General features: G+C 48.5%; 1 protein-coding gene across 6 annotated transcripts; it reads right to left on the reverse strand.

Annotated features, from left to right (window-relative positions):
* Positions 1-849: 849 nt before the first annotated feature.
* SZRD1 (SUZ RNA binding domain containing 1) lies at positions 850-25,816 on the reverse strand. Of its 6 annotated transcripts, none has more exons than XM_020972917.1 (4): positions 25,734-25,816; positions 7,344-7,393; positions 5,342-5,593; positions 850-3,969 (listed from the first exon to the last, which is right to left on the reverse strand). In XM_020972917.1, the coding sequence occupies exons 1-4, from the start codon at positions 25,782-25,784 to the stop codon at positions 3,867-3,869; spliced, it is 456 nt and encodes a 151-aa protein (XP_020828576.1). In that variant the 5' UTR covers positions 25,785-25,816; the 3' UTR covers positions 850-3,866. The 6 variants fall into 6 exon arrangements, with proteins under 6 accessions (XP_020828576.1, XP_020828574.1, XP_078001785.1 ...); XM_020972915.1 differs by having other exon boundaries at positions 5,342-5,596; XM_078145659.1 differs by lacking the exon at positions 7,344-7,393.
* Positions 25,817-26,839: the final 1,023 nt, after the last annotated feature.

The raw sequence follows: 26,839 nt of genomic DNA on the forward strand, positions 1-26,839 counted from the left end.
GCTGTGACAAACAGGACTGGAGGCCCACCTGACTTGATGTAAAGACAATAGGAGGAACTGTCAGGGAACAGGTCTCAGACATTTTCATAGTGTCTTAAGGCTTACAAAGCCCCTTCCTCACAATTTGGAAGTAGGGTATATGAGGACAGATGATTATTTCCACCTCACAAATGAGGAAATTCAAAGGAAGAAATTGAGGGCAACAACCCATGTTTAAAAAAAAAAAAGCTCTACATAACTAATAATTAGAGAAATACAAATTAAAGCAACTCAGAGGTTCCACTTCTCATCTATCAGACTGGCAAACAGGACAAGAGAAAAATGCCAGCTGTTGGAGAGGCTGAGGAAACGCATATCGCCAGTGGAGATGTGAATTGGTTCAGCCATCCTGGAGGCAACTTGTACTTCGACCTTGAGAACAGCCATTCTACAATCCCCTTGGTCCAGTGATGCCACTACTAAGAGTGCATCCCAAAGAAATCAAAGAGCCCAAAACGGTTAACTATGGCGGCACCCTACTGGGGAGTGGCTAAACCAATCGTGCTATACAAACAGAAAGGAACATTACTGTGCCAGAAGAAACTGTGAAAGGGACCCTTTTGGAGAAGACTGGGAAGACCTCTATAGAGTGACACAGAGGGGAAGTAATGGAAGGGATAGATTAAGGAGGAAAACAAAAGGACTGAAGACCTTGGGACTTAGAAGGAAAGCAAATGAATTGTTCAAGGTCACAAAGCTAGTGTTACTATCTCTGAGATTCGAACCACAAGGTTCTTCAGTCTTAAAGACTAGCACTTTTGTTATTCATACTAAAGAGCTGAAGAACAGAAGAAACCAATGACAAGGCTCTGACAAGTTTAAAACATTTATTTAAAATACAATTTATAAAATGCTTAATCTGCTGACTTGGGGACCCGAGGAGAGAGGTGGGAGTTCAGGGAGCTGCCCGGCTACTCCAGCAGGGCAGAACTGCAGGCTATATGGCATCTCTCCCTCCCTCCCCTACTGTTCTCTCTTGAACACACCCAAGGGGACCTTGGCTCACCCTTGGGGGGGGGCCGGGGGGACACAACTAGAAACAAGGTTCCAAGAGGTCTCTCAAGCCTCTGGGCCATGGTGGCCAAGTGTGTCCCCACCTATCTAGTCTCAACAGGAAGGCTCCCCCAGGGAGGGCTGGGCGGGGCTCATGGGGTGTTGCCTCCTGCCTGCAGGTGGGGAGCACCCTGATTGACTGGGCTGAGAGGGGCTGACTGCCAGCCCCTGCACCCCCAGCTCCTTTGGTTAGCTAGGCTGATGTGGGAGAAGTGGCTCATTGGAAGCTGTTAAGCCGGGAGGTCAGGGGCCTGGCCCATGGGGTCAGAGGAGCTGGAGAAGAGGATGTTACCATGGACAGGTAGCTAACGGGGCAGCAGCCTTGGGTTACTGCCCTCCACCCCCATCCCGGATTTCCTAAGCCAAAGCCCACAGCTCATTTTAAAAGTAAAAAAATAAAACAGAACAAAACTGAACCAAAGGAAATGCACTTAGGAAAGATGTGGACGACCACAGAAAGCCCAACCCCTCCTCCTCCCATCTCCCTGACCCAACCCCACAACTCACACACATAATAAGAGTTTCCTATTTCCTTCTCTCACCCTTCCCACTCTGGGGAGTCAAGGCAAAGCCTTGGTGCTGGAGCTGCCGGGGGCCCAGAATGGGACCTAGTCCCACCTCAGCAAAGGAGGGCTAAGTCCCAGGCCCAGGGGAGGGGGGGACATGCTCTCACCACCCTCACACGCCCTTACTGCTGCAGAAAGGACCCAGGAAGGAAGGCCCCTCCTGGGCCCAAGATGTGCATGCCTGGGTGCCTTGGGGATTCCCCGCCCCCACTCTCTGGGCCAATGAGTTGTATAGACTATGCACTCAGGCAAGGGGGTCAGAACTGAGGAGAGCAGGCCTCCCCTTTCCTCTGCCACTCCTGGAGGGAATTCCCTGGGAGAGGAGGGAATCTGATGCCACTGTTTTATGGGCCAATGGTTATCACGTCCCTTTCACTCACTGTGGCACCACTCCTCCTCGGGATCAACCCATTACGACCCTCACTTTGGTGCAGGCAGTGACCACAAAGAGTGGCAGGCCTTTCCTCCTGCTGGGCCTGACCCCATGGCAGGATAAGACAGGATAGGAGAGACAGCACACATGCCACCACTGAAACAAGGCAAGGCTCAGGGCCCTCGAGCAAATGCAACCTGCCACCCTGGGTCTAAATATGGCTTGGCAGTGCATACGCGCCACCTGTGGGACGCAACAATCTCCTGATCCCTTGGAAACTTGTCAGTTAAAACCAGAAGCGGGAATTGGCTAATAACTAAGTCCTAGGAAGAATCAGTGCAGTAGAAGAGAGGAGATGGGGACTGAGAAGAAAGGCGGACCTCGGACCTCTCCACAGTGTACGGGCAGCACGCACACCCTATGGACCCAGGAGGAAGCCACTTCAGGCACCACCTACTGCCTCTGCCCCAGTCTAAGGGGCCGAGCTGAATTTCCAGAATCCAGATGGGGCGTAGAACACCCTCCTCCGGCCCCTGCTTTGGAAGGCGGGGGCATCTAGGCGAGGTGAGTGAACACTGTAGCTTCGACCTACAGGGAGCCAGTCTGTCATCACCAACCAAGGCATGACTGGAGGCTTCTTTCCAAATGTAATCAGCATGGTTAGTCCCCAAAGCAATGACTCCTAGAAAGAAACGTGCCAGGTTCAGCTCTGGACTGGTACCATAAGCTGAGCAATAGTGGGCCTCAGCTCCTAAGAGTTCAAACCTTGCTGTCGCTGGGAAATCGAGCTACCTTCTAACAACACTGTACAGATGGCTTATCAGCAGAGGCCTTGGAACCAGACTCGTTCCCATATTTTCCTTGGATAAGAAAGCAAAATACTGAATAAATCTAGTTTCCCTTGCTTGTAAACCTGGGTATGACCAGTCTCCCTCCCTCCCTCACCCTGAACTCTTGGGTGGAAACAGCCCATGTGAATGCTGGGGTAGGGAGACCAGCCTGGGGAGAAAGGGAGGGCAAGTCTGTCTGCTTTCACCGCCTCCATGAACACTAGTGGTGCCTCCTGCCAGCCCCAGCTCTCTGGCCTGGTCTCCGTAAAAGGCCCCAACAAGAGGAGGCTCAGCTGAGAACAGGCAATGGAGGGAGCCCTCTTGGGGGCAGTAATAGGAACAGAGAACAAGAAGCTAAGCTTGCCAAAATCCAATCTGTTACTGTTTCTGCAAATTCACTGAAACATCTTAGAAGACTATCAACTACCCTTCTCAATTAAAACAAAAATTCATTTAACAGCTAAAACCCCTCCCATGCACTTCTCCTTGCAAATCAGACTCTGAAACAAAAACAAACGAACAAAAAAAAAAGAAAAAAAAAGAAAAGAAAAAAAAAGAAAACAATCCTTTCAAAAGGAACTTGCTATTTAAGTGATGAAGACATGCACGTTTGGGGGCGTTCCCATTTGTGTTTTGAAATCCCAAATTAATGAGCATGATAAACTGTTATTGCTGGCACTGGCTTCACCCCAAGTGGCACCATTTGACTCTCCACTTGGAGTCTGCGGTGGGCCCCCCCAACCCACCTCATGCCCCCATCTTCTCCTTTTACAGCGACTTGGGACAGCCCTTGTCGAGGTGCCAATCACAGTGGGAGGAGGGGGTCGGGGGTCACAGTGCATGGGGTTCAAGGTCACAGTGGGCAGAGCAAAGGGGATCACAGTGCAAGTAAATCAGGTCGTTCCCTCTGCTCAAGTCCAGCTGTCCGCCACGGCAGTGCAACCCGTGGCGGACGACCCTGGCGGTGGTGGGGGCAGCGGCGGCAGCATCCTCTCGCACCCACATTTATCTGCGCTGCTTGAAGCCTTGTGAACCATCAGGACCCAGGGGCTGCCTGATCACATTATTGGGCTGTCTGGTGTCTTCGGGCTGGGAGATCCTGGTCGGCCTAAATGGAAGCAGATCAAAGTGGAAGGTCATCTTTGGTGCGTGTGTGTTTGCTGGTGTCCAGCTGCCCTCTGTGCTCCCTCCCTTCCCCACACATTCCCTCCCTCACCCCTCCTTCCCCCGGCTAATTCTCGGGGCATTAGCAGGCCGTGCTGGCCCTCTGGCCGCTTGAGACATCAAATCTGCAGGGGGTCCTCTAGGCCATGTCTTTAACCCTGCCTTTCCTGCTTCCCTAGTCATCTCCGGGGATGAGACCACTGCTGAAGGTGGCCTGCTTGCCCTCACACACTGAGCCCGACAATCTGTCCTTGACAGGGGCCAGAAAAATCTCCCAAGTGTTGGAATGAGATACTGATGAGTCCTAATGACAAAGGCGGCCAAGCACTGATCCAGGAGGTAACAGAATGCTTACCCCAAGATAGAAACCTGAACCACTTTTGCACAGACAGATCAGGACTCTGAAAAAATAAATGAAGCACAAGGAGAAGACAAGCAGCGCCCACAAAACCACTGACAGGGGTGTGGGTGTGTGTTGGGGGGGGGGCAGGGACCAAGCTATGGTCATGACTTAAATTCCAGAACAACTAAGACACAAGGCATCTCCCTTTTGAGATGCTTCAGAAGGAACTGTTTGCAGCTCACAGAGGAAGACCGAGTCCTAGAGAGGGGAAGCACTTTGGTGGGGTCATGTGGCTAACGCAGGGCTTAACAGGATTTAAACCCAGGTCCTCTAAAAAACCCAGGGCTCTTTTCACTTACATGTTGCTGTCTTTCCTGATAGTACAGCCAAGAAACAGAAACAGTTTCAAGGGTTTAATTATTGAGGCACAGATACAGGATAGTTTAAGGGAAATCAACATCAACAATATTGAGGGAAACTATGGGTGTTTGGGGGTGGCACTAGCCAAGGTAAGCCTGTGTCCAACAAACCACTACTACACTTGGCCTTGTAAAAGCTGTTTTTATTTCATGACCTGAACCCTGCAGGCATCTAGGGGTCACAATCATGAGTGTAAGTCCTGAAGGTGCTGTGATGTAAATCCAGGTGGGTCCCTTCCTCTCTCTCAGCCTCAACATCACAGGTGGGAGAGCTGGAAGGGCCCAACAGAGCCCCCATTTCAATCTTGATTTTAGAGAGGAGGAAACTGAAGCACAGAGAGGGAAGGGATCTGTCCAAAGCCACGAGCAGCAGCGCCAGGATCTGAACCCAGATCTGGTGCCTCTTTGGCACGCTGGATGGAGCCGTGCGTTTGCTGGACCTCAGGGAAGAAGGTAACACAAAATGAGCGTCTTCAGCGTGGTTCCTGTGTTCTGCGACTCCTCTAGGAGAACCTGGGGCCCCAGATGAGACACTACTTGACCACTAGGCTCACCTGTCAAGGATGGGCTTCTCTTGTTCTTCCTCAGGGCTGGCGCTACCGAGGATCCGTTTCCGGGCCTCCGCGTATTCCGCCTCGCGCTGGGCCAACGACTTCACAGGGAGGGCTGGCCTGCTGCTAGAGTTGGGGCTGCTGACGACCCCGTTGCTTGTGGGTCTTTTGAGGATCCGTATTTGAGGAGGGGGTCCTGAGGGAAGGCTATCGTCCTGAATAACGATGGGCACTTTGGGAGGAGACGCAGATTTCCTGCTGATAGAGAAATCAAAGGTGGCCTCAAGATACTGATCAGATTCAGGCACCACGTCTGATCCCACATTCCCCAAGTGCCCCAGGTACTAACATCCACGCCCAGGCTTCAGAGGAGGAACAAACCACCACGTGGTATGGCCCTCGACAGCAAGCCAACACTCAGCCAGGACATGACACTGCTTTTGGAGTCTCTTCCAAAGGCAACTCAGCCCAGGGTGGGACAATGAGAGGCGTGCCCACACTGCCTCCTCCAGAACATCCGGCCCCCCAAAACCACAATGACAGCAACAGGTAGAAATTGTAAAGAGACAAATTTAGGCTTATCATAAGGAAAAATGTCCTCATGATTCAAGGTATCCAAAAGTGGAAAGGGCTGTCTTGGGAGGCAGTAGTGCCCCCTCCTGGGTGGTCTTCGAGCAAAGGCTGGACGACCACTTGTTAAGCATGTCGTGGTAGGGATTCTTTGAGGCTATGAGTTGAATCGATGGCCCCTCTCAACCTCAAGATTCTGTGATTTAGTGAGTGGTACCCCAGAGCTACAAAATGCACATCCTGAACACAGCTCTCTGAGCAAGCCTGCTCCAACAAGAATCCCAGCTTCCTTGCTCAGAGAGAACCATGGCCACCCTGCAAGGACACAACACCTCAGCATGGCAGTACCTCCCCCCCACACGAGATCTGAAGGGCTTAAACTGCCCCCAGGCTACAAGGGACCTGTAAAAGATTTCTGAGAAAACGGCCCACACGCTTTTGGGGGATGGGGCTTATACTCCTCAGTGACAGACCCCAAAAGAGGTTGTTGGGCCTAGCTGCATGCTCCAGCTGGACAGCGGCGGGGCCTGAGTTAAGGACAATTCCAGAGATATGGGGAGGGCATGACCATGCCTCGGGAAGTGGCCTGCCTCCTCTACAATAAGGCCACATCTGGAACCATCAACAAAATGCCCCGCTCTACCCCCACTCCCCTCCAAATGAGAGGGTCCTAGCCACACCACAGGGCAGGGAAGAGACAAGCGAGTGGGAAGGGTTTCGAGGCAGGAGGAGGAAGTTCTTCAGAGGCATAAATAACCCCAAATGCCCCCAGACCCTCCCAACAACAGTTTGCTGGCTCCTCCAGAACCAAACTGGCATCGGGGGAATCTATTTCTAGAGCACAGCACTGGCTGCTGGGGATTGGAGGGCAGCTGCTGCCATAGCTGAGTTGGAACAAGCATGGGGATGACATGGAAAAACATTCGGTAATGGAGGAGGTGGTGCGCGGTCACCATGACGAGCAAACAGACAGACCTGGAGCCAGGAGTCTGATCAAGGAAGTGGGAAGCCAGGAGAGCTAGAGCAGAGGCAACGCTGACCATCCCAGACAGAGCTTCTCTGGAGAATGACTGTGGGCCACTCCCCAACTGGAGACCAGCCCTGGGCTGCGTTCTCCTGACTTAGCTAGGGCACAGAAGCAAATCAGAATCACAAGCTGGCGTCTTATTTCCCTTATCTGGAATACAGTCCCCCTGCTCTAACCCTGACCCCCGTCCTGATGGGGAACACACTTATTCTTAGAAGTCATCCAAAGATCCTCCAGCAGGCCTGTTACTGGACTTGTCTATAATGTCTCAAGTACCCATTTCCCAGCTCAAATGGGAGGGTTCATTCTCTTGGGTCTAAACCTTAGGGTCAGCTAAAAAACAGCAATGATTGCTCAACTCTCAAACAGAAGAGAGCAAAGGTCCTCTGGAGCAGAGAGCAGTCTTACCTCTCCTTTTGGGTGATCTTCAGTTTTTTTTCCAACCGTCTGTCTATTTCCTAGAGGGAAAAAATGTATATAAAAAGTGGAAAAAAACATCTCTCAAATAGAAGTTTAATTGTCTATATTTTAAAAAAGAATCCAGGACATTGTCAAGTACTGTCAGGTCACTATTGTCAGGCTAGAAGCTCCACTAGCAGCTAAGGTGCCCTAAAGATCACCTAAGTGAGACAGCCCTGGAACGTCACATCCCTGAGGCCTGGCAGGGTCCTCAGCTCAGGTGCCCATGCTGGACAGCAGGCCAAGCATGAGAACAACATGCAGCTCTGAGCTCACACCAGAAAAGAGAAGCCGACAAAACCACTCCTCTCTGGGCCCAGTGAAAACTCATATTTCTACAGTGCTTAAAGGTTTACAAGGTGCATTCTTCACAATAACCCTGAAGTACTGGGATTTACATTTTACTTGAGGAAACTGAGTCTCAGCAGTTATATTATTTGCCTGTAGCCACATGGCTATCAAATATGTGAGCTGGGATTTGAACTGGGTCTCTTGACTCCAAATCTAGCACTCTTTCAACTATATCCCATTATACAAAAAGATCACTAATTTGGATACTCCAGGAAGCAAGACCTGATTAAAAAGATGATCCTGGTTTTTTTTTCCCCCACCAAAGGGATTTAAAAATGGAAACCATAACTGTGAAATTAATTCCATTTTAGAAAACAGTATTTCCCCCCAAAACCAAAAACCCATCCTGCCCCCTCTGACTGAAAAATGAATCCAGCCCCCAGGAGCAGGCAGAAATTCTCAGCAGAGATTCATTAAGTTAAACAAAAGTTGCCTTTTAAAATGCAAATACTCCCAGGGACCATCAATTATTCACAGAGAAGACCCAGTGTGAACTGGTTGAACCAGAGCACAAAACCCTTAAAGCTGAATCCAGCTAATGAAAGAAGAAGCCTTCTCCTTATGAGGACATTTGGTGAAGGGTCCCTTGGAGGCAGGGGGCTTTAGGCAGGCCTAAGATCACTGAGTACCAAGGGAGTAGGGATGAGAGAAGTGTCAGATCAGCAGAGAACCTACCTAGCTCCCAGTTACCTTAATAAAGCTCTCACCCCCATTCCAGTTCGGCCTGCAGAGTCACTGGGAGAATCCTTTCTAAGACACTGTTCACTCAAGAGCCAGTAATGGCTCCCTTGCTGCCTGCTCCTTCAAGGCCAAAACTCCACCTCCGGCCTTTAAAGGCTCTTCCATAACCAGTGTCCCTCCTCCACGCTTGTTTCCAATGCTTTCCAATCCTGGCTCTCTCATAACGCTACTCCCCACCATCCACTGCTGGCTGTGCTAAAGGCTCAGTTGAACAAAGCCCTGGGAGTCTGGCATTTAACTCTTCTCAGCACTAGGCAGTGCATTAATTTAGGTGTCCCTGAACTAGGCTATCAACGCAGAAAGATCAGTACAATCACATTCAACTATCGAAGTGGAAGAAGAGAGCCACAGCCAGCACAACCAATCAGTCCCGATCAGATCACGTTTCTCTAGCTTGTGGTGAGGCCGGCAGCCTAAGTGCTGCCAGCCCCCTCATACAGATGGAAAGACAAGGCTCAGAGAGGTTCGGTGACTGCGCCAGGGTCCAGAGCTACCAGAACCAGGGAGGCCGAGTCGCTCTGGACCCCCAGTATTCTTCCCCTTCAAACGACCCCCGACCACACAAAGAACTCTGACAACGCAAAGATTTATGTGGCTTCAAGGAGAGAAATCACATCTAGCTGTGGGGTGGTGGAAAGCTCCACAGAAGGGGGTTGACATTTTTGAGGTTAGGCCTCAAAGGACGGACAGGATTGAAACAGGCAGAGCTGGGATAATGGAGCTGGAAGAGAGAGCATTCTAAAGGGAGACCACAAGAAAAGCAAAAACTATCTTTAGGCAATGGGGAGCCATAGGAGGTTTGGAGTTGGGAGTGACAAGAGATCAAAGAATTATGTTTCAGGAAGATTAAACTTACATCATATCCAAAGACTGATTAAATTAGAGGAAGAAGGAACCGAAACTGGGAAACCTGAAGAGTTAGGCTATACACTAATGGCAATGGTGATTTAAAAAAAAAGAGAGAGAGAGAGATTAATGTGAGAGAAAGGGGAAGAGGTAAAATAGAGCTTGACAACTGCTTGGACATGGGAGGGAGGGCAAAGAGATCCTCAACCATTAAGTGAAAACAGCTCTTACAAGTAATTTCTGAGCTCTGGGCAAGTGACATAATATGGGCCCAGAGTCAGCCATAAAATACATGGTCAAACATGGCAGAGGGGAGTCCCCACGGTCAACAAACCTAGGACACTGGGTGGATGCAGCTAGCAGAGGAGACCACTGCTGAGGGCTTCCTATTTTAGCTAATTATTCTTGATAACTAGATGCTAAGCTTAATTGTTTCCACGCTACTGGGAAGGACAAGGGCTGTTAGCCCCTTCCAAATGTCAGCACCCTAGGACAAAGCCTGATTTCTCTGCCCTAGGTATGGCTCTAAATTGTTAACAAAATCATTATTAATAATTATTAGCATCAAATTATTAAAGTTAAAATGCATATATTTCTAGTTAGTAACATTAACCTGTGTCAAAACAAAATTATCAAGCTTTCCAGATGGCTTGGATATTGATGGTATCCAAGACAGTCTTCAGAGGAGGAAGATGAGGGGCCTGTGGATCATTCAGGGGGAGGTATGCAGTGGGCAGGTAGGAGGGTAGTACTTGGGGCTCAGGCAATTAACCTGGGAGTTATCCAGACAGCAGCACTTCTTAAACTTTTTAGGTTTCAGGAATCCTTTACAATCTTAAAAATTACTGGGGACACTCTAAAGAGCTTTTGTTCATGTGGGTTATACCTATCAATAGTTACCATATTAGGGATTAAAACATCTTAATATTAGTATGGAAGTATTTTTGGTCTGGTGGATTTCCTGAAAGGCTCCTAGAGGTCCCTGGAACACATCTTGAGTACTACTACCACAAAGACAAAATCCGGGAACTACAGGATACCATCAAGAAAGAAAAGCAGGCCAGAAACAGGCCTTGGAGAGCCTATACTAGGAAGCCAGAAATCTGAATGTCATCTGCACTGACCTGAATTCACTTCAAGTTAACTCAAAAGGCCTTTATTAAGCACCACCTATGCACCAAGGACATCAGGCAAGCAAGAGTCCCTGTCCTCAAGTGACTTCTATTCTACTAAGAAGAAAAACACACAGGTAAGGATGTACAGAACTGAACCAGACAGCTAAATGGAGATACAGTTATGAACTGACAAGTGATTTGGTTGGAGGATGCTAACCGTGGGGCTGCAGCAGGGGCCGAGAAAAGGACTCTGGTAGGAAGCGGTATCTGAACTGAAATCGGAATGGGACTAGGGATTCCCAGGCAGCGACACAGAGCCAGGAGCCGGAATGGCATGTCTGGGGAAGAGCGAGGCGGGTCAGTCTGCCTGGAGTGGAGAGGGCACAAGGGGAAGCAACAGGAAATAAGGAGAGATTGGAACTAGCTTTCGATGCCAGATAGAGGCATTTGTGTTTTAGTCTGGAAATTACCAACAATGCCCACTGAAGCTTTTGGAATTGAGGAACTGGGGGAAAGGAGACAGGGAGTCACATACGAATGCAGCAGTTAGTCCAGGCAGGAGGTGACTTGAGAAAGGGAGGTGGAAGGAAAGGGGAGAAAGAGTTAGAGGGCAGTCTTTTCCATTTTCTAAACAGAACAAGGGAGTTCCAGGCCTGTCCTCTGAGCTTTAACCATTAAAAAGGCAAGGAGGGTACGTTCAGAAGAGAGAGCCTAAACTTTGGTGAGATCCCTCCCAGATCCTAAATTTGATCCTGGGCTTTGCACCTCCAATCACTGTGTTTTATCAAGATGTCCAAGGGTAAGCATATTCAGGGATGTAATTCACAAGAAAGAGTGATTGTAAAACCAGAATACTTCTTTACTCAAGCATAAAAAGGATTTGTACCTCTGCAGTGACAAACACACATACACCCACCAGTTAGGGGACCCTCTTCCCATTAGCATCAAGGCACCCTGTGAATCAGAAGGCTGCTTGGTAAGGGATGAATCGCAGTCTAGAGCAACAGCTTTATGGGATATTTTACCCAAACTATGGTGGCCTGATGACTTACTGCCACTCTGATCCATAGCAGACCTTTCAGCTCATTGAATTACTGTGTTCATTTCTGCTGGAAACAGTGGCTCTCTTCTCGAGGACAGTGCTGGATAACGACAAAATCAATTCTCATTTTAGAGACTTACAGAGTCGTTCATTAAGGACCTGAAAGGCCCAAGTGATGGCAGTAGGAAAAAAATAGCGTTTACAATATATCTGGACAAATGATCCCACAGAGTCTGCTGGAAAGTTTCCCCTGATCATGACTTCTTTGTGTCCTGAAACAGCCTCGCCTAATTCGGGGCAGCTCTAATTTTTTTCATTCTTTCTTACAGAGACAAAAACCTGCCTATCAGTCTAAATAAGTCTACGTCCAATCCTTTACCTGCACAGCCAACTTCAAATGCTTTTATGTCTGCCATCACTTCTTCAGACAAAACGTTTCTGGTTCCTTCAACCAATCCATTCTGATCGTAGCTCTGGTCTATCAATGACCCCAAGTTTCTTTTTTCAACACCCCTTATAAGCCACAGAAAGCTTTTACCACTCCAACACGCCCTGGGGTAAAGGACAGGAGACTGTAACTTCTTCTACATTCTACATTAAAGTGTGTCTGTAGGATTAGATTCTAGGATGTACACCAGTGATTTTTTAGAAACTGCCCCAGGCTCATCAGCAACACAATGAGCAGTGTGTCTTGGATGTGTCATTTTGGGGAATATTTCCACAAATGGTTAATTTCATCCACGAGCTGATCCTAGGGAGCTTCTATTTCAGTGGCTGATACTTTCTGACTTTTCCAAATTGTAAGGGTATGCTCAACTGTGATTTCTTTCAGAACCGGGAAGGCAGATTACAATTACACCTCTTCAGAAAAAGGCTTTGAGGAGGGGGAAAAAAATCTCCTGGACCACACACTCTAAATTTCTGCTGGCCAATTTTTATTGTGGAACTTTGTTTGCCAAGCTAATCTTCAGGCGGATGTGGCACATTTCTAGCCTGGGGGTAGTGGTGCTAAGTACAACATCACTTAGAGAAAGCATTAACTTGGGTGCCAGATCCCTTCCACCTCTAGAACAGAACCTGGGCTCAGCCCACATTAGGGCACATGATTGCTCTCCTAAGAGCTCCTCCGATTCATTACTAAGTAACCAGGCAGAAAGACCCAGGCTAATTCATTATTCAATTTTTCAAAAGGGGTTCCACGTCCTTTTAAAGTAAATCAATTAGCAGCCTTCATGTCTAGACGTGCATTCTGAAGAGACCTGATCTCCAAACAGTAAAGCTGTGCTGAAAGGCCTCACCCTGCTAGGCTGGAAGGCCCCTTGTGTTGACTTCCTTCTCCTCCCTCATTATGTTATTAGCAGGCTTGGCTCAAAGAGTCCCATAGCTCAATTCCTGAGCCCAAGAAGTTCCTACAATGAGCCTTTCCTGTGTTTGGGGAGTCTGCTGGGGTTCCTAGGGAAGCAAGCTTCTCCTCCTCATAGTCTTATTAGTAGGCCCGCCCTCCAGAAAATCGGGCTCCAGTCAAAAAGGAGCGTGGGAGAAGCAAACACAGTCTGATCATCCAAAGTACATTCTACTGCAATTAATTCTCCAATTATTACATTAAAATGAGAGGATCTGGAGCTCAAAAAGAGCCTTTAAAGATCAAGCAGTCTGCCCTCCTCCTTAACAGCTGAGGAATCTGAGGCCCAGAGACATTAAGTGACCAGGGTCACTCACACAAGTGGGACATCCCAGGGAAGGGGTCTGAAACCTTGTCTCTGGCTGCTTTGTGTGTTACAGTTCCCAACATCACACTATTCAGCAGCCACTGAACAAGCCCAAAGAACAGGTGGCAGCTATCAAGGGGGAGGCAAAGGCCTAAGGTGACATATCCATTTACTTCACAGGCCAGTCCCCCTTCGCCACTCAATGTTTCAGACATTGGTTCTCTTCCGAGTCTAATTTCTTCCCCAGCTCCCATGCTAATTTCATAGCTCCGCCATCAATAGTTCTGCCATCACAGACTCTCAGCCTGTTCCTACAGGATTACACAGCTAGAAGTGATCTGAGAAACTGCCTGGTACCATTCTCCCCATCTCTAACTCCCTTGTAAGGGTGATGTCCAGACTCATTACTCCCACAGGCTTCCTGGTGCCTAGGAAACATCCCCCACTTCAATCAAGGGTCTCATTCCAAAGCTCCCGAGTGTTTGTCCTTTATGAATTCAAGGTAGAATGGTTTATTGATATGGCCAGCTTCAAAGATTTCTTTGGAAGGAAGAGGAAAGTGTGGGCTTGGACAAATAGAAAGGGGGTCCAGACAAGAAAGCCTAGTTATTTCCTACATCTGTGCTAGGAGAACAAATTTCATTACCTCCTATCAGTCATATTTCTTTCAGAATCTGCCTTTGAAAATCTACCTAAAATCACTTTAGCAGCAGCTCCACTTTTTAAAAAAAATTTATTGGTACTAACAGGCTTCCCACATCGATTGCTGTAGAGAAAACAAAGTATAACTACTGTTTGACTCGTAAGGAGCAGGGAGGGGAGACCCTCCCAATGCATTCACTGCTGCTCTTGTACTGGGCAGGGCCATCCAACCTGCCTTAGGCTGCACTGCATGCATTTCAAGAAGCAAACACAGCCCTAGAGATTCTAAAGAAACAACGCATGTGCCAGCATGGGAAAACTCAACATCACCCCTCTTCCCTCAGTTCTTCACCACAGAGTTCCTGCCAGAGCCCCAGAGCAGTGCTCAAGAAGGGAAGAATATCCGACACACACACAGGCCACAATTAAAGAAACCAAACACAGAGCAGTGTCTTTGCCTGGCTGATCAGAGGGGCAGAACTTTCTCTGGGTGGCCAAATCACAAAACGAGGACAAAACTCCCACACTTCTCGGTTAACCTCAGCCCAATCGTAAACAGCATCCAAAAGGCTAAAAGTGAGGCCCAGTTTAAAGTTTGGAAATGAACTGCTCTCTTGGAGAAGACCAATGACTGAGCCCCTAACAGCCAAATTTAGTTAATGCCTTAGTACCTGTCCACCTGGTTGTCCTTGCAATTTTTTGATACTGTTGAAGATTATGTCCTTCTCAGAGGATTATAAAATCAGAACTCGAGAACTGGAAGGGCCCTCAAAAGACCATTCTAGTCCAACCAACCCAAACAAGGGGCCTTCTCCATGGTACCTGACAAGTGGTTGCCCAAACTGCTAGATCTCCAATGAAGAGGAAGCTACTGCCTCCAGAGGCAGGTGGATCTGGAGAGCGCTCCCATTTAGAAAGTCCTCCCTTCCGTCAAGCCTAAATTTGTCTCTCATTTCACCTAGTTCTGTCCTCTAGGGCAAAACAGACCTCAAGACAACTCTCATGGTCCTTCCTCCTTCTCCAGGTTAAATAGTCATAGTTTCTTCCACTGATCCCCAGACATTAACTCCAGACCCTTGACTGGCCATCCTGGCTTTCCTCCCCTGGCTGCTCTCCAATGTATCAATGTTCTTGTTCAAACAAGGCCCTCAGAACCACACAGGATACTCGAGAATGGGTCTGACCAGGGTGGAAGAAGCATGATGAGACACCTTTCTTTTCCTGGACACCACTCCCCTCTCTCTTGACCTTAGTTCGGCAGCAGACTGCATTGGCTTTTCAGCTGTCACTCCACACTATCTCATTACAGATAAAAATTCCAGACTTTTCAAGAAAAAATATGCAGTCTAGCCACACCTCCCTTCCTCCCGTTCCGTACTTGTGAGGTCAATTTTTTTGTACCTGAGCATTAAAATTTTATGTGCATCTATTAAAGGTCAATCTAATAGTTTTTACTGAATATTTTACAATGTCGAGACTCCTCTGGATCCTGGCTACACTACCGTATTAGCTCTCCTTCCCAGCTTTATGCCACCTGAACATTTGGTGAGCGTGCCATCTTTGCTTTTCTACAAGTCCTTGATGAAAACGATAAACAGCAAAGCACCAAGCACAACTTCTGGGGCACTCCACTGGAGCCCTCCACCAAGCGGCCACCAAACCACTGAAAATGAACTACCTCTACCTAGAAAGCTCCCTCGATCCAAAGAGGCAGCCAGGTCAGGCTTACAGGCCAGGGTCTTGAGAAGGACACCCCAGCTCTCTCTCTCTCCTTAGCTACCTTTTCTGGATGTTCACTAACTGTGCCTTTCATAAACGATCTGTTCTAAAATTCTGCCAGGAATGGATGTCAAGGTCACTGGCCCAGCATTTGCTGACCTTCTGCCTTTTCCAAGCCTGCAATGCCTCTCAATTCTCCGCAAGGCCAGCTCTTTCAATGCTCTTTCATTGATGTAGGGCAGCTGGGTGCTCTCTTCCTATTTCCTAACTCATACTGAGTGATATTCCCTATTGGCCATTTTCATTTCTATCCCTTACGGTCCAAAGGTTATTCTCGTTGGCAGAGAAGAAAACGATCAGAGTAAGATCTCCTTTGGACGACTGGCACGCAATCCAACCGATGCAGCGATCTTAGCCCTGTTCTGACCCTTAGTTCCCTCACAGCCTCAGCATACCATACTCTGAACACACTACTCTGACCTACTTGAACCTTGCTTCCATTTTTTGCAGGTGTCTTTAAAAGTCCCAGCTGGTTGATGAGTTTCCTGTGCATCCACACTGGTCTCTTTAGGCAATTCCAGCTTTTCTTCTTCTTTGAACTAGTTCCTCTTTATTGCTTCAAAATTTCACCCTGAAGAGGCAATCTGACTTTCCCTGCAAAATTTTAGGCCATCGAATCCTGGCTAGACTGAAAAATGTTTTTTCCAGACCCAAGAGACACAATTCAAAGCTTCCCTCGCCTCTGTCCCAATGTCATGATGGGCATGCTTACTCTCCCCGTGCCCCCAAATCCCATCAAGGTGGCAACCACTTCCTCTTATGGTCACGGGTCTTACCTCCCAGTGACACGGCACTTGGGTCTCCTCTTATCAAGTCTCAGTGATGTCCAGTAAGTCAAATTTGCCTCCTTGATTCAGTTTGTCTTGCGTGTCACCCGTCCTGGTTGCCCTTCACACGCAGGCGTGAGGCCAGGGATTCTGACCACAGAGTCCCTCTTTGGGTTTTGTCTCATAGGATCTTCTAGGTCTCTCTATTGCTACTCTTTGCCTGCTACAGTCTCTCCCCATGGTAGTTGGTTTGGCAGACACAAACAGGCAGTTTCACCTTTTTGCCTTCCGTGTCAGGAAAAGTAAAGTCTCTGTCTGAGACAATTCTGAATGGTAGATCCTACAGTACTGGGAGAACACCCGACTGAGCCTCCCTCTCCCCTCATTTATAAGCGGAGAAACTGAATTCGGCGAATGAGCTGATGTTCCTAGTCCGCCCCTCTCTCCCTCACAGATGCTGGGAGACAGCAAGCAGGTGGCAGCCTGGGCCCTGCCGGACCAGAAAGCACTTCAGGAGAGGCGCAGTTCACTCCGATACGCTAGACCCTATTTCCAAGGGTCCTCCAAACAAGGAGATACTTGGGACCAGACCTCCGGGGTGGAGAGATAGTGGAATATTGCGAGGGAACAGTACCTCAACCAGGTATTGTTCTATCCCAGACTAATATCAAAAAAGCACAGAACCTGCCCACGTACGAGTCAAAGACACTGTGTGCCTCCCAGAGAGAATGGGAGGGAAACACGTGGGGCCGTTTCCAGTTCTTTCCCCCAGTGAGTGGCAATGGTGGGGAGAGCTTCTTGGGCAGGGGAAACACAACAGGCAGCTATATCTTTTAAGTGAGATACTTTGAAAGAAATGAAGGCTGGAGCCATTCTAGTGAAATTAAATGCACCACCTTCCTATCTGTCCCAAGTGTCTGCAGTTCACAGGTTTTCAATTCTATTAAATAGATTAAGTAGAAAGCTCTACATTTCTCAGAATCTCAGGTGGGCTGGTTAAAAAGTGTGGGCTTCTGCCCTCCTCTGACAGAACTCAAAGGTTCTTTTTCTGCCCAAAGGAGTAATGTCCCAGGGGTGGTACCTGCACGACAATAGGAAGGGAGACCAGCTAAGCCCCACTAAAAGGAAAGAAAGCCAACGTTTCACTGGCCTAATGGTACTGCCATCCAAAGATCTTCTGCTTGCAGGAAAACTTACTAAGTTATTCTCCAGGTTACAGTTTTAATTACGTTTTTAAGAAAATAGGCAGGGCAGCTAGGTGGCACAGTGGATAGAGCACCAGCACTGGAGTCTCAGGAGGCGAGTTCAAATCCAGCCTCAGACACTTAATACTTACTAGCTGTGTGACCTTGGGCAAGTCACTTAACCCCACGGCCTAACCCCACCCCAAAAAAAGAAAATAGGCAGCCAATTCCAAGAAAGAACAAAAACTTTACAATTGTGTTCTAATGCATTTAACTTGTTAATCCTCTGGTCAGAGGAAGACAGAAGTAAACCCAGTTTTGCCAACAGGAGGGTAGGCAGAAGGCTCTAAAGAGTTGGCCAGATGCCTTAGCTAGGGTCGGTGGCTGAGGCCTGTGAAGTCCATGGCCAATCAATGAGATCTCCTTAGAGGAGGTCAGATGGATGTCACAAATACCTTGGAACCAGTGGAAAACCATGCTGGAGGGCAGAGAATGGCTCTTTGAAGGCCTAAAAAGAGCAGCTATCCCATGAGGACGTTGTCCTTCCCCAGAAACAGATTACCACTTTGTCTTTTTTTTTTTTAATTTTTTTAGGCAACTGAGGTTAAGTGACTTGCCCAGGGTCACACAGCTAGTTAGTGTCAAGTGTTTGGTCTGAGGCCAAATTTGAACTCAGGTCCTCCCAATTTCAGGGCTCTACCCACTGCGCCACCTAGCTGCCCCTACTTTGTCTTTTCAGAGAACCAACTTCTTCTGTTTGAAAACCAAGGTCCCAGGAAAGGCAGCGTTTAGCTGTGTGTATTTATCATTCCTCTTACAAGGGAATGCCTGCTATTTCCTGTGTTGTGCTGCTGAGCCTTGAGGACTCAGGAAACGGCTCCCTCATTCTGGGGACCAGCAGCTTAAAAGGGAGGAAAAAAGGATGATGGGAGCTAGAGACTAGTTTATTGCCTCGGACTAAAATTTCTGGTGAAAAGAGCTATGTGCCAATTCCACATGAACAAGTCCCAGCCTTCACATTTAAATTCAATCCATCTCAATAAACACTTCTGAAGGGCCTATTCCAAGGACAATCTTGTGCCTGGAACTGGAGAGAGAGCTGGGTATGCCCAGGCCTGGTTCTCAAGATGCTTCCAGGAAGGCATATCACAAAACTTAAGGAAGGCCAAAGAGTCCAGGCACAGGACGATAAGAAACCCAAGGCAGGGGAGCCTTTCACCTCAATGGCGAAAGGTCTGGGGTCAGGAAGAGTTTCCCAGAGGAAGTGACATCAGAGCTAGGCCTTAGTAATATAGATGAGGTCGCAATACACACCAGCAGAGGAACATCAAGACTCCATTTGAGTTGGAACAGAAGTTGCAGCCAAGACTGTGGAGAGCCTTGAATGTCAAAATCATTTTATACTGAATTTGGCAATAGGAAGCCACTGAAAGTTCCTAAGCATTAGAGTGATCTATTTGTGAGATGACTCAGTAAAGGCTGGTGTCTGGAGGAGAAGACAAAGGAGAGGAAGGAAGGCACAATCTAGGTGAGTGGGACTAAATGAGGGCCTTGAACGAAGGGTGGCAGCTGAGGGTGAGGGATGGAGGAGGGGCCAGATGGCAGAGATACTGGTGTCACAGCGAGGAAGGATACAAGGCTCTGCTACAGGAGAGTGAAGAAGACAAACCTACTCTGCTAACATCTAAAGATTTCAAAAGTGCTTTCCTCCCAATGATCCTATGAAGGCCTACACACGAGAAGGATATCTAATGTTGACACTTCAGACACATGGCAACTAAATCACTACTACACTCGCTATTTAGGTATTTTGGCTGCAGACATAGACTCTTCCTCCCAGGGGAAAAACCAAGGCAGGAGTTGGTCTGGCAAGCAGCGCAAAGTACAGAAGACCCCCTTCCCCAGGCCACCGAACATGGTCAGAAGCTTCCCAGAGGAAAGGGCTGCCCTTCTGCCTAATTCTCCCTGGGGTTGAACTGCTTGAGGACTGAAAAAAACTGGGAATGAAGAAATCCCCTTTCTCAAGGAGCTCTGGAGCTCTGATGCTCCAGGGCAGGCCAGTTTGCAGCTGAAGACCTCCACACCAGGAAGCCTTTCCTTTCCCGACTTCACCAAGGGTTGAGGAAAAGAAGTCAAAGTCTTTCTTGTTTGAGGAGGAAAAGCAAGACCACTGGAGCCCTGGCACAACCAAGTAACCCCATGGGAACTGCAGCCTGGATCTTTAGTAACTGCAAACTAGCTTCAAAAACAAGAGAAATCAAGATCAACATTCACTTGACTTGTTTCCCCAGTCACAAAGATTACTTCCAACTATCAAATGCTGTTTGTTTGTACAACACTGAAATTTGCTTAAGCCAACAAAGGCCATTTAGAGTTTAGAACAACAGCTCAATCTCATGTTTTCAACCCTTTTGCCAACATTCCCTGCCCCCACCCGAGTTTTTTAAAAAAGCTTTTCCTTGGTAATGACGGCCATATTCCTTAAACATTCTTTTGATTAAGAATATGGCATCTTGGGGAAAAAGCTTTAGGAAAAATTTTTAAGGGATAAAATTAGCTAAGGCCCACATGAAAACCATTCCACCAACAGAAAGAATTTCTCAAAGCCAATCTCCCCCATATCCAAATATAATTTTAGTTTCTCATCAGTGTAATGGAAATACTACTTGCACTGTGTGTGACTTATCTCCAAGGACCACTTGTAGGAAAGTGTTTTGTAAACTTTGAAAGGCAACAGAAAGGTGAGCCACTGACTATTATTTAAAGAAAATTCCAAAGGCCTAAACAACACAGACTTGGATATGCCAAGATTTCCAAGTAAAAAATTTCAGGTTAATGCCTTACTCTTAGGTAACCAGAAGAGGAAAAGGGAGTACAATAGCAGAAAAATAAAATCCAATTCTTCTCGGCTTTTCTTGAGGGAGATGTTACGAATTAGAACCTCAGACTTGGTTTGCCCCTCTAGTTTATAGATCAGCTTAGAATTTCCAGGTGCTGCTCCTGTACAGGCGTTACTGGCTCCCTTCTGCAGCTTGCTTTCTGGATATTTCACTGGTGGAAAGGTGAAAGGTGACCTGGCTTTCAAATGTGAAAGTGATAACCACTCACCCTCCACCCTCTTATTGATTCCCTCCAGCCAACAAATGGTGCCGATTTACAAGAAGGCAGCATGGCTGGAGCTACCAGGAGAGGATCTGCAGGTGGAGGGCTTGGGTTGGGTACCTAGTAACTTGAGCAAGTCACCCAAGCCCTCCAGGCCTCAGTTTCCTCATCCCCTGTAACATGAGGAGGATAGACGGTTTTACCTCATATTCATTGCAGGTCTAAATCTATACCCTATGATTAAAATCCTTCGATCCTAGAAAAATCAAATCAGTTACATCCACCTGGAGGACTGACACATTAGTAAACATGGTTACGAGGGATATTCAGTGAGAGATATATCTTTTGTAAAAGTGTTGAGGATCAATGTGGCTCCAGAATCACCGAGATGAAAGAAAAGGGGCTGCTGAAACAAAAGAAAATTGGGAAGATAAAGAAGAGAGGCACAAAGACTCAAGTATTGGAAGGTCTAGCATGTCAAAGAAGGCTCCAACTTGTTTTGCTGGCCCTCAGACCCCAGAAAGAGGGGAAATGGGAAGGAGCAACTGAGAGGCAGACGGGAGGTCCCGATCCTGCTGTGGGGCAGGCACTGGACAAAGTCCTCACAAATCTGGGTTCACCCAGACTGGCTGAGTGACCCTAGGCAAGTCACTTAAACTCTCAGTGTCCCAGGCAATGGTAAAAGGATAAACAGCCTTCAGACAAGTGTCTGATCCCCACTGATTGAGGGAGTTTCTACACCAATGAAATTACAGATCCAGACCAAGTGGCCTGGGGTACTCAGCAGGCTCTCATCTCTGAAGGCCTTGAAGATCTCCATAGAGATCTACAGAGGAACTCCCTTCCAACTCTGCCACTGTCTGACCTTATACCAAGGCTGACTAAGGCTAGGGGCTCAGACTGAAGCGACACAGGAAAGAAACAAACTAAAGGACTTTTCTATACTTTACCAAAAACACTTTATACACATAAACTCTTCGGATAGCCACAAAAACCCATGAGGTAGGTGCTGCTAGTATCCCTATCATAAAAAAGCAAAACAAAACAAAGCCAAAAACAGAGATGTGAAGAAGTGACTTGCCCAGAGTTACTAGCATCTAACGCAGAATTTCAAACTAGGACTTCCAGTTTACCACTTCACCAGATTGCCTCTAAGAAGGGGAAATTCAATAATAGATAGCACTTATATAACATTTTAAGGCTTTCCAAGTGCTTTACATATATGATCTCATTTGGTACAGGCTATTATCACCATTTTACAGATAAAAGAAACTGAGGCAGACAGAGGTAACATGACTTACTTGGGCTCACACACTGAGGAAGTATCTGAGGGCAGATCTGAATTCAGGTCGTCCTGACTCTCCAGGTCCAGTGCTCTGTTCTCCACCACCTAGCTGCTAGTTAGCAGCACTAAGTGAGAAGATAAATGAAACAGCTAGAAGAGGATTTAGGATTATTGGAGTCATCATAAGGAACAGAGCGATGGCCAAGTTTTAAGTGTGGAAGACCTGGGCATGAGAATTTCATTTCAGACAAGTACTAGCTACCCGACCACAAGCAAAACAATAAGCCTCAGTCTTCTTGTGTGTAAAATAATCAATCGATAAATATTTATTAAGCACCTACTAAGGCCTAGGCACCCTGTTAAGTACAGAGGATTAAAAAGAGGCCAAAGACAAACCCCTAGGGACAGTACCGGTCTCGGTGACTCAAATCAAAATAGTTAAATCACTTTGTAAACTTCAAAGCACTGTAGTTATCATTAGTACTAGCTACCTATTCTATGGCACAACTGCTAGGCCACAACAAAAAATTAGAAGGATGAATAATTAGCCAATCTCCAAAACTGTTTCATAGGGCCAAAGAGGCTGAGTATTCCACATGAGGCAGCGTGGCCAACTACCAGGCCTCAATTCCCTTATCTAGGCAGAATGTCCACAGTGAAGCTCTACCTCCCTCACCTGGCCTGGTCCCATCCCCATCAGCTCCCAAACAACGGTGTGATACAACCCAACTCAATAACCATAGAGTCCCTATCTTATAAAGATTAAAGGAAAGGAAATGACTTTTTTGGCAACACCATACACTCTGTCAAGGAAGCCAGCTAGGCTTCAAGTCAGAAAGCCTGGGTTAGCTTCTGCCCCTCACAGTCCCTGCGACCTCAGTCAAGTCACTATCTCCCTGGGCTCCATTTTCTTCATCTGAAAAGCGAGTTCAACCAAGTTGTTACTAGACCATCTTTGAAAAGGTCCCCTCTGAGTTCTAAATCCAAGACCCTCTTAACCTGCTCCACCCTTCATCACAGGGAAGCTTGGGAAACCTGAAAATGGGGGCTAATGCAACAATGTTTGGGGAGGTGGATAGAATAATGCAAATACTAGGAAAACAAGATCAATGGGAATGCCAACATCATTTTACAGGAAGGATGATAAGTGTCTTTATATCTCATGACAGGGATGTCAAAGGCAAATGAGTAATACCTCCATGTTACAGTCTTGCTGTTAACTTCAGATGTCTAAGACTGGGGGTTTAACCTGGAGTTAAAGTGAGGGCATCTGGATGGCACTTTGGATAGGGTCAGGCCTAGAGTCTGGGAGACTCATCTTCCTGAGTTCAAATCTGGCCTCAGACATTTACTAGCTGGGTGACCCTGGGCAAGTCCACTTAACCCTGTTTACTTCAGTTTCCTCACGTGTAAAATGAACTGGAAAAGGAAAGAGCAAACCACTCCAGTATCTCTGCCAAGAAAACCCCAAATGAGGGTTACAGAGTGTTGGACACAACTGAAAAAAAAAAAAAAGCTAAACTGAAGGCCTAATTGTAACAGAGGAAAGAGCACTGGATTGGGTGTCAGAGGACCTAGATTTGAATTTGCTGTTTCTACATTATGTGAGCTTGGGCTGACTTAACTTCTCCAAGTCTCAGTTTCATCATCTAATACCTGACTGGACCTTGATCAGCTCTAAGATCCCTTCCAGGTCTGAAATATACATAACTGGGCCCTTTAACAAGGCTTTATAGCAGAGCGTTATGTTGAACTGTGAGTAATTGTGAGCTCCCAGAAAGCAGGGAATCGCTTTTACCTTTCTATCCCTGAGGGAAGTGACTGGTACACAGCAGGTGCTTAACTAATGTTTGCTGACACTGGTTCGCCTTTAGCATCTGCCAGTAAAATGGTTGGGCAATCTTCAACAGTCAGTTTTCTCCTTGGTAGAATGATCTCTCAAGGTCCAAAAGTTTCAACTACCTAAATTCTGCAGCAACCAATTTCTTCTTTTCCAATCTGAGAAAATCCTCAATAGTACCTTCTCTACAAACGTGATAAAAGCATGGAATCGAAATCTGACTGCAAGAATTTATTAAGCACCCACGTGCAAGGTACGGTGTTGAGTTTGGGAATACAGACTTAAAAAAAAAAAGTTCCTGTCCTCAAGATGCATATATTGTATCAGGGAAGTCTGAAAACTAGACTGAGAACGAAATGACTCAAGTTCCAGGCCAAACTCTATTATTGTGTGCCTCGAGCAAAAAAAAGATCTCTCTGGGCCTCAGTTTTCCCACCAGTAAAACAAGAAAGGCTGAATTCTATTTCAAAGATCTCTGATAGTCTACTGATTCTATGAATCATTCCAACTCCAGGTGTGATTTTTCTAGAAAGTGATATAATCAATGAAGATATAAGTGGAATATTTCATTGATTTGAATAAATTGGTAGTTAGTTTAAAAAGAAAAAAAAAGCCTACATTCGTGGAAAATCTGAAATTCCTAGCACAAATTCCTGCACTAGGACACAGGATGCCAATCCTTTTTACCCCCAAATCAACAAGTCAATAAGTATTTGTTAAGCTCTTACAAGGAGCCGAGCAGGGGCCAAGCGGCGGAATCCCCCACAAGCACAGAAGAACAGAGAAGCCTCCAGGCAGAGGGAATTCCACAAGTCCCCAGTCACTGCCAGGCGGAGAAGAGGAGAACAGTGGGGCAGAAAGCTCTCGGTGGGTCGTCCCACAGACGACGGGGAAGTCACGTTTCCACCTCCCGGCCAGGCCACGCAAGGCTACGGATTCTCCAGCTCGTCCCCACCCAGCTCTCCCAGGCCCGGTAAAGATACACTTTTCCAAGCAGAAAAACCCACAAACCAGCAGCTCTTATCGAGCGCCTGCTGCGTGCAGGCGCCGGGCGCACAATCAGTGCGCGGCCTCGTGGGGAGCACCTCCCCCTTTCCTCCCAGCCCCCGCTGGGGGGGGGGCAGCGGGCTCTTCCTGCAAGTTCAAGGGCTGGCGAGCATCCCCGGCGGCGTCGGACGCGCACCACAAACTAACTACCGTAATTACGGCTTGGAATTCCAGCCCAAAGCTGGGCAGCCCCTCCCCCCGCCCCGGATCCCCGGCCTCCGGACCCCCCCTCCCCCCGCCCGGGGAGGCCCCGCCGCATCCCGAGCGGGCACTTCCCGTCCACGCCCCGACCCCGCCACAGCCTCCAGGAAGCCCGAGCCTCGGGGCGCCAGCACGCGGCGCAGCCTGCAAGGGAGGCGCATTTACCGGGTTGCCCCCTTCGAGGCACCCCAAAGTCCCGGCCCCCCCCCGGAAGTGGCTCTCCAGCCCAGAGCGCGGCGGCCTGGAGACGACTCAGCTTCCACTCCCGCGTCCCGGCGCCTCCACGCCAGGGCCACGGAGCGTGCCCGGCTGCCCACGATACCCCTCGACAGGGCAGGGCAGGGCCCACCAAGTTTAAAATGTGCCTCGCGGGGTAGTGCGGGAGCCTCGAGGGCAGCCCGAGATCCGGGGAGGGGAAGGGGAGAGCCCCTGAAGGCAGGACAGCCCCCCGGGATCGGCAGGGCCCGGCACGCCCGGGGGCACCCCGAGAGGCGGCAAGGGAAACGGAGCGCGGCCCCTTTAAGAGGCCTTCAAGGCGCTCAGGGGCCCGGGGCCTCTTCGCCTGCCACGGCCCGGCGTGGGGGGGACCCTTTCCCAGGGAAAGCCATACCCTCCGACCGGTCCCCCGAGGCTCCCCCTCCTGCCAGGTCCCGCCCGGCCCAGCCCCGGTCCGGCGGCTCCTCCTTACCCCACTGTCGGCCGCCTCCTCCCAGCTCTCAGCGACCTCCTCATCTTCCATCTTACTCGCCGCTTCCCACCCCCCTCCCCGCGCCTGCGCCCTACGCCCTACGCCCTGCACCCCGCCCCCCCCGCGCTGGCGGCGCGCCTCCGCTAGGGCGCGGGCGCGCACGGCATCTCTGGCCTCCGAGGCCCCATCTCCGCCTCCGGCCACGCCCCCATCCCGAGGCCCCGCTCGTTCAGCTCCCGGAAGAGGTCCCGGGACAGCGTGCACGCGTCGCCGCCGGCGGACATGTCGAAGAAGGGCATAGACGTCTTTGAGGCGCCATCTTTCTTAAGAGCAAGCAGCCGTAGTAGGGGGCGGCGAAAGCAAAGTCCAAAGATCTGCGAGCTTTCAGTGTGGTCAAGTGACTCTTGAGGCGCCATGTTGTCTGAGGGTCGCGAAGTCCTAAGAACTTTTCACCAGTGTTTGAAGCGCTTGGCATAGTGGATAATCAGTAAACAAGCATTTTCAAGCGCTTAGCACTGTGTTCTAAAGAAAGGTCAAAGCCAGCTCCTGCCCTCAAGGAGCTTACAATCTAATAGAGGAAATAATATGCAAACACCTATGTACAAACAAGCTATAGACAGGATAAACAGAAAATAATTAACAGAGAAGGTATTGGAATGAAGGGGGATTGGGAAAGATGAGGAAGGAGAGCATTCCAAGCATGGGGGACGGAGAGCCAGAGAAAAAGCTAGATCTCATCAGCCCTAAGACTCACACCTCCTCAGCGTCCCTGGCTCCTGGGGGCCCTCCTTCCCTCTGATTAGAGAGGGTGGACGTTGGGGAGCCTCTCTCAGATCCCCCCATTTAAAGAAGGGGCCCGGGGCAGCCGCCTCATCATTGCCCACCTGGCTGGCCTCCCTTGGGCATCGCCATCGTCTCCAGAAACTCATCTTCAGGCTAGATGAAATTACTCTGAAACTCACACTTCCTCCCAGTACCTCCTGCCCTTGCGCGCCGCCCCCCCAATGGAGAAGGTAGAAGACGGACAGTGGGGAGCTCCTCCCAGATCTTCCATTTAAGGAAGGGGCCCGGGGCAGCCGCCTCTTCATTGCCCACCCACTGACAAG

This window comes from Phascolarctos cinereus, unplaced genomic scaffold (genome assembly GCF_003287225.1).
Source record: "Phascolarctos cinereus isolate Bilbo 61053 unplaced genomic scaffold, phaCin_HiC Scaffold_726;HRSCAF=1367, whole genome shotgun sequence".
Classification (NCBI taxonomy): domain Eukaryota; kingdom Metazoa; phylum Chordata; class Mammalia; order Diprotodontia; family Phascolarctidae; genus Phascolarctos; species Phascolarctos cinereus.

Bases quoted from the DNA above. Each gene is read 5' to 3' on its own strand.
- SZRD1 (XM_020972915.1), bottom strand. From the start codon at position 25,784: ATGGAAGATGAGGAGGTCGCTGAGAGCTGGGAGGAGGCGGCCGACAGT. The intron at 7,394-25,733 runs GTAAGGAGGAGC...TTTTCCCTCTAG, and splicing joins AGGAGGCGGCCGACAGTGGG to GAAATAGACAGACGGTTGGA. The intron at 5,597-7,343 runs GTAAGACTGCTC...TTTCTCTATCAG, and splicing joins AAGATCACCCAAAAGGAGAG to CAGGAAATCTGCGTCTCCTC.